General features: G+C 42.2%; 1 protein-coding gene across 1 annotated transcript in view; it reads left to right on the forward strand.

The window, feature by feature from the left end:
* Positions 1 to 6336, forward strand: part of LOC147728703 (uncharacterized) — a 76001-nt gene extending 69665 nt beyond the window's left edge. The window contains exons 4-5 of the mRNA XM_086963846.1: positions 1579 to 2248; positions 6242 to 6336. Of these exons, the coding sequence (XP_086819972.1) occupies positions 1579 to 2248; positions 6242 to 6336 (765 nt within the window). The remainder of the gene's footprint in view (positions 1 to 1578; positions 2249 to 6241) is intronic.
* Positions 6337 to 7313: the final 977 nt, after the last annotated feature.

Here is a 7313-nt window from a genome sequence, read left to right on the forward strand (position 1 = left end):
AAAATAACGTCAGGTACTGACCCTTTTTTCGTCCTTAGGTGGTGAATGCTGAACCTGAGTGGTAAGACTATCAAAAAATTTGTACTCACCCGATTACTTCACAAATAGTGAAAGTATTTCAAATTCTATTTTTGTTTTGTTTGTGTTTTCATGTCCTGACGAAGGCTCCATAGACCTACGGGCCCAGTGAGCTGAAACATGTCGACGTATCTCATTAAAGTGATATGCTGAGGACCCCTAACTCAGTCCCTATAGCATACCCACCCACTTTTTTACTAGAGTTCCCAACAACCTTAATAAAGTCCAATTTGTTGATTGGAGACTATTTTTAACCTCTTCTTACCAGTGGGTTTAAAAAAATTTTTCTCTGGATACTGCCACTATACACCAGAGATTGCCTCGGGCGAGGCTGGCAAAAGCACGAGTTGTCTAACCCAATGACTACTGCCATAATGCTTGTGTGGGGCGGAGAACAAGATAAACTGCTACTTCGATAAACACGGCGTTTATGAGGGTTTTACAATATACATCTCCTGGCAAAGTGGTTACAAGTGTCCTATCCTCTTTGATTAACCTATGTACGTTCTGGGGAACTGATTGGACAATCATTCCTCTTCCCTCTTTTTGATAAACACGTTATAAGCAGCGCACAGCTGTGGGATAACTTCTCTGACTTTTGTCAAGAAACCAAGACATTAACAGAACATCTATCATGGAAGATACAAGTGGCTTGAGTTTCACGGAGAGTGATATTAGTGAAATCTTAGCGGCACAACCTCTACTTCAAAATTCGGACTTGGCTCAAGCTTTGGCTCAAACTGATGATTGGGAAAGCCTCACAGCCAAAAAACAGGAACAAATCAGAACAGCCATACATGGCATCATTATGACAGTATATTTGCGATCAAAAACAGCACCACGGGGACTTTGGATCACCAATGCCCCCAGAATCTTTCTTCACGATCTTGCGTTTAGAAGAGACTGGTCAGCAATCTCGTGGAAGTGCACCCTTGACTACCTTGTTTTGATAGTAAAAACTGCCAAAAGACTGTCTGATGCCTTATTAACACAGATACAAGCTTGTGAAGCTGAGCTTAAGAAAGGCATACAACCAGCTGTCTATAAAAAGAGACTGGAAGAACTGAATAAAGAGATATCGGAAACCGAAGAATACCTGATGCAAAATAAGTTACAAAAACTAAGTAAAGATCTTAAAAAATTCAGTCAAGAGAAGATGCACCCATATAGCAAAACAGATTACAAAACACCTGATTACAATATAGATAATGACTCAGACGGGTGGAACTCCTCCAAAGGATCAGAGACAGGATCCGAAGACTCAGGCCCAAGAAGAGGAAAAGGACATTTTCGAAACTTCCGCTCTCGACCTCAAAGAAGAGGCAACAGATGGCCGAGACAACAGTTTATGGGCCCTCCTATGCAATTTTTCCAACCGTACATGCAACCATTCCCGGGTTGGATGAATCCTTACAACCAAGGATCACACCAAATGCATAACATGATGGGTATGCCACTACAAGGAATGAATAATCAAAATCAGGATTCTTTTTTATTGAGAGGCCAGAACCAAAGAGGAATGAGAAGAAATATAACTTGGCAAGACCAACAACCACAAGTTCAAACTCAGAGCATGACAACAGCCAAACCAAGAACGAGCAAAACAAGTCACTAATAGTGAACTTAAGCACGATAACCCTGTCCAGAGAACAAGAAAAAGTCTTGAATAAAGGACTCGGCTATCTACCGACCCCCACTCTAGACCTCTTCAAGCTGAAGTGCGAACTATCAGAATTTTGCCGAACCTTGAAACTTAAAGCACACTTCTCCGGGTCACCCCCACTACCTCAAGGAGGAGACACTAACCTACGCAAGAAGTCATCCTTCACTCCACCAATTAGTGTAGTGCCTATCGAAATTCAAGCCTTTGAGCAGGCCATCTTCACTGGAATTGACAAAATTGTACAAAATACAAAAAAAGCCTTTCAGAATCTGACAAGACAAGACCGCCAAGCCCTGAACGAACTCCGGTCTAATGAAGAAATTGTAATTAAACCTGCAGATAAGGGTGGTGGCATAGTTATTTTGGGAAAAGAAGGATACAGAAATCAATGCCTAAAACTATTGGCAGATGAAAATTTTTACACCAAAATCGATTCAGATCCAACACCTAGACTGAAAACAACAATTGCAACTATGGTGTATGAAGCTGAGACACATTCATGGATCAGTAAAAAAGAGGCGGAATTCTTACTGACACCAGACCCAAAAATTCCTTTTTTCTATTCCCTGCCTAAAACACACAAGAACAGAATCCCCCCCCCCCCAGGGCGCCCGATAGTATCGGGTATAGGCTCAATATTGGAGCCACTATCTAAATTTGCTGATCAATTTCTTCAACCGTTGGTGCAAAAGACTCCAGCATATCTAAAGGACACCAGGGATCTGCTAAACCAATTGAAAAATAAAACCTTCGACCCCACCACAATGCTACTAGTGGGTCTGATGTTGAATCCCTATATACAAGCCTTCCTCAAAAAGAGACTCTAGAAATGCTTGAAGACGTCCTTTTAATGGAAGACTGAATTTTCACACCCCAAGACATTTTGTCTTGGAATGTTGCCGGCTGGCGTTAACTGAGAACTATTTTGAATATGACAGCCAATTGTTCTTACAGAGCCATGGCACTTCAATGGGGAGTGCTTTTGCCCCGTCGGTGGCTGGACTCTATGTGAGCAATTTTGAAACCAAAAATTTTCTGACAGTGGACAATCCTTTCGTTTCCAGTATACTTTACTGAAAACGTTATATCGATGATGTTTTACTGATTTGGCGCAATGACCAAGATCTGAACCAATTCATGGAATGGCTGAACACACGAGATCGCTGGCTACGCTTTACCCACACCGCTGATACAAACAGTATCGACTTTTTGGATTTAACCATCTACATAAAGGAGAACAACATAGAGACAAAAACCTTCAGAAAACCAACTGCAAAGAATAGCTTGTTATCCTACAAGAGTTACCACCCCCAACCTCTAAGAGATAACTTGCCATGCAGCCAGTTTTTACGTCTCAAACGGAACTGCAGCCAGACGGCCGATTACCAAGAACAATCGAAAGAACTCAGCGAGAGACTACTAAAAAGAGAATACAAACCATCAATCATATCGAAATGTCGTAAGAGGGCTATGAACCAACCGAGAGAAAACCTCTTATCCAGCTATGAAAAGGCACCAACTGAGGATCTGATGACCTGCATAACAACTTTTTGGCCAGTGACTTACCAAGTAAACAAACTAATTAAAAAAAACTGGCACATCCTCAATACAGGCAAAAACGACTGGTCAAAACCGCGCTTTGCCAATAAACGAACGAAAAATCTTCGTGATTTTCTTGTCCACACTCGACCGAGACAACTGACCCTGGAAAAACCAATAGGAGATGCACATATGGCGCCAGTTTCAGGACACTATCCTTGCGGGTCATGTCTGGCCTGCAAATCCACGACCAGTACAAAAGTGTTATATTTATCCCCAACACTAAAATGGATACAAAAACAACACAGAAATTGCAATTCATCGCACGTGATTTATATGGTTACCTGTCCTTGCGAAAAAAAAGTACATCGGGATGACATGCAGGAAGGTGAAACTAAGGATAGGAGAACATAAGAGCAATATCCGTCTCCAAAAAAACACAACAAAACTCTGTTCACACTTTGTGGAACAAAAACACAGTATTGAGAAACTAAAATGGACAGTCATTGAGAGACTACCCGAGAGCACCCCCAATGTAGAGACAGTGCTTTACGAGAGAGAACAACGTTGGGTGGACCGACTCAAGACTAATAAACATGGACTGAATGATGATATTTCATGGCACCATTTTGTTCGCTGAACCACACTGCTCGTAATATAGATTTTGAAGTATACGATGCAATATCATAATAACCTGGTAAAATCAAATGATAAATATACCATCAACATAAAACATCTACCAGTTATAAAAAACAGTGTTTTATACATCTGACACGATTACGAGCTATACGTATCATGGTAAGTCCTCTTTCTATAACAACTACATGTTACCTTCAAAACCAAGCCGGAAACGTGATTCCGGCATCCAGAGGGCAGCGCCATCACAAGACGCGGAATCAGTTTCCCCCGCGGGTGAGAGCTGACACTCTACGGTATTTCTCTGCATACACGGGTAACTTTTAAAGAAACTTTTTCTAAAGTTGAACATTTTTTGGTACCCCCACAGCCTGGGACTAACTGTCCAATCCCTCTGAGGGAGTGTAATTCACACGAGTTCTAGGTAAGACCTCACACGAGGTACCTCCATTTTCTACTCCCTGTGTTTCACTATTCAAAGCTTGTCACACGCGCTGTTTTGTTTTCCCAGGTTTACAACTACTCACCCAAAATAGAGGTATGAATAAATGCCATCTTTCTGTTACTCGATCTAATATCACGCAGAGCCCTTATGAAGTGACGCTCCATTTCGCATGTATATAATGTAAAGGTTTTTTCAGACTAGCAATCTAATGCTATTGAATTGAATTATGACCGCTCTCTCACTAATCCTCCCTGTCTAATTCGCCATGAGTGTCTCTATAGATAGTTTTCACCAAATGTACTGACTAGTAGTAAATGTGTAAGTTTAATGCACCCAAAGCATAGAAATGAAGCATGCTCCGACCACTAAAATAACCCCAGGTACTGACCCTTTTTTCGTCCTTAGGTGGTGAATGCTGAACCTGAGTGGTAAGACTATCAAAAAATTTTTAGTCACCTGATTACTTCACAAATAGTGAAAGTATTTCAAATTCTATTTTTGTTTTGTATGTGTTTTCATGTCCTGACGAATGCTCCATAGACCTTCGGGCCCAGTGAGCTGAAACATGTCGACGTATCTCATTAAAGTGATATGCTGAGGACCCCTAACTCAGTCCCTATAGCATACCCACCCAGTTTTTTACTAGAGTTACCCAACGACATTAATAAAGTCCAATTTGTTGATTGGAGACTATTTTTAACCTCTTCTTACCAGTGGGTTTAAAAACTTTTTTCTCTGGATACTGCCACGATACACCAGAGATTGCCTCGGGTGAGGCTGGCAAAAGCACGAGTTGTCTAACCCAATGACTACTGCCATAACGCTTGTGTGGGGCGGAGAACAAGATAAACCGCTACTTCGATAAACACGGCGTTTATGAGGGTTTTACAATATACATCTCCTGGCAAAGTGGTTACAAGTGTCCTATCCTCTTTGATTAACCTAAAGTACAACCCCTCCAACAACCTGCTCTGTCTCCTCATTAGCCAAAAATGATTGACTGGTAAACGAAAACATTCAACTTTCCTCAGCAGTCCCCTCAAATAGTAAGGGTAAGTACCTAGGGATCAAACCGATCCAAGATATATATCCACCACCTTCTTTTCTAAAGCCAGGTACTTTAGAGACTCCCATATTGCAGCAGCCCTCAATTGCTACCTTGAGAGAGGGGCCTCAATATGGTCAGACAACATTGTAGACCAGGCATCGGTCTCTAGGCTAAACACACCCCGTCCCCCAACCAGTACATGAAAGAACACCATATTGACTTTGTATATTATCGTGGAATGTTGCAGGGGTGAGGCCTTATCTGGCATTACCACATTGGTCCCAGTATTACCACCTGGTCAACTATGTCTGTCTTTATCCCTGGCTATGTCACCTATTGCTGTCCTGCAGTCCACAGTAGATCCGGACAACCTGCAGGGGGACAGCTGATATGGGTAAAATGAACTCCCAATGTAATACCCATGAACTCAGGACTGAAAGTTCCGACATTTTAGCCATTCACATCAGGGCTGAGTGAACTGTTTATGCCCTGGGTACCAAGTCTAGTTGTAGTTCTCCTACCATCATGTATCTGGAAAACAATCTAGAGGAAAGAGACCAAACTACACCAGTAATAGTAGTAGGTGACTTTAATACCACCTTTGAACCCCTGGATACTCATGATATAACTGATAGTGATAAGGTGGATGAGATGTGGTTTGTTCCCCCTTTAGATTTGTCACCCATTAAAAAATTGACTTGTACAGCCCTTCAGCTCCATGCTGTGACTCTTGAACACAGGCTTAGAAGAGCCAATGGTCGGACCATCTCCGATAGGAAAGGGGCTAATACTTGTAATAGAACCACCAACTGTATTGATTATATTCTCGTAGCTGTTAGACTGTGGCATGAGGTGCTGGACATGGTTGTTGGGAGAACTATTGATAGTGACCACAATCCTCTCGAGCTGCACATGTCACCCTTGTGAAATAATATTTTAGGCCACCTGCATTCACGCCTTACCACCAAGGAGATAGACCTGACAAACAACAACAGGCGGCTTAAGTGGGCAGGGGTAGCCATTGACACATAAAAACTATAGGCTATGAAAGAACAATTGCTATAGAGCACAAATGAGCTGATTAACCTCCTGGAGCAGCATGTTGGTTTTTACATCAAGATTACATCTCACCCCACACCCTTTTTTAAACAGCAAGTTACATTATTTAGTGCACCTCCAAGACCACATAGCAAATCTAAACTATCCAGTTCTCATCCCTCCTGGTTTAACCATGAATGTAGGAAATTAAGAACCCAACTTGCCATGGCTATTAGAGCCAACAATGTGGCAAATCTGGAAATAGAGAGGAGATCCTATAAGAATGCACAGACCAAAGCAAAAAAAGGGCTGGGAAGAGGACTGATGGCTCCAGATCAAGTATGCCTGCCAGAAGAAGGATTTGTGGAAGTTCTGGCTCCTGGTGACCAGGGGGAACTCAGATAGACCAAGCCCCCTCCCACTAATAACATCACCCCCTCTTCCTGGTAAAAAAACATTTCTCTGCAGTCTACACTAGCACTGAAACCCTTGTCTCTGAAGGCTTGATTCCCATTTCGACTACTGTCAAGACCCCCATTTGTTTACCTTAGAGGAAATATCTTACAGCATACACTCAGTGATAAATAATAAGGCTATGGGGCCTGATGGCATCCCTGGTGACATTTTCCCCAAAGGCACAGCTAATCAGCCCAAATATATATGGGAACTTGCAAATGGTATCATAGCCGGTGCAACAATACTGCCTTCATGGAAGGAAGCGGAGGTCAAACCGGTATTCAAAAAGGGAGAACGCTCACTACACTCCAATTATAGGCCCGTTTGCCTGAGCGATGGTGCCCAAAAGGTCTTCTCCTGTGCCCTTCTTACTAAGATTACAGATTGGATGGAGGAAACTAACATCTTAT

This window comes from Lissotriton vulgaris, chromosome 3_1 (assembly GCF_964263255.1).
Source record: "Lissotriton vulgaris chromosome 3_1, aLisVul1.2, whole genome shotgun sequence".
Classification (NCBI taxonomy): Eukaryota; Metazoa; Chordata; class Amphibia; order Caudata; family Salamandridae; genus Lissotriton; species Lissotriton vulgaris.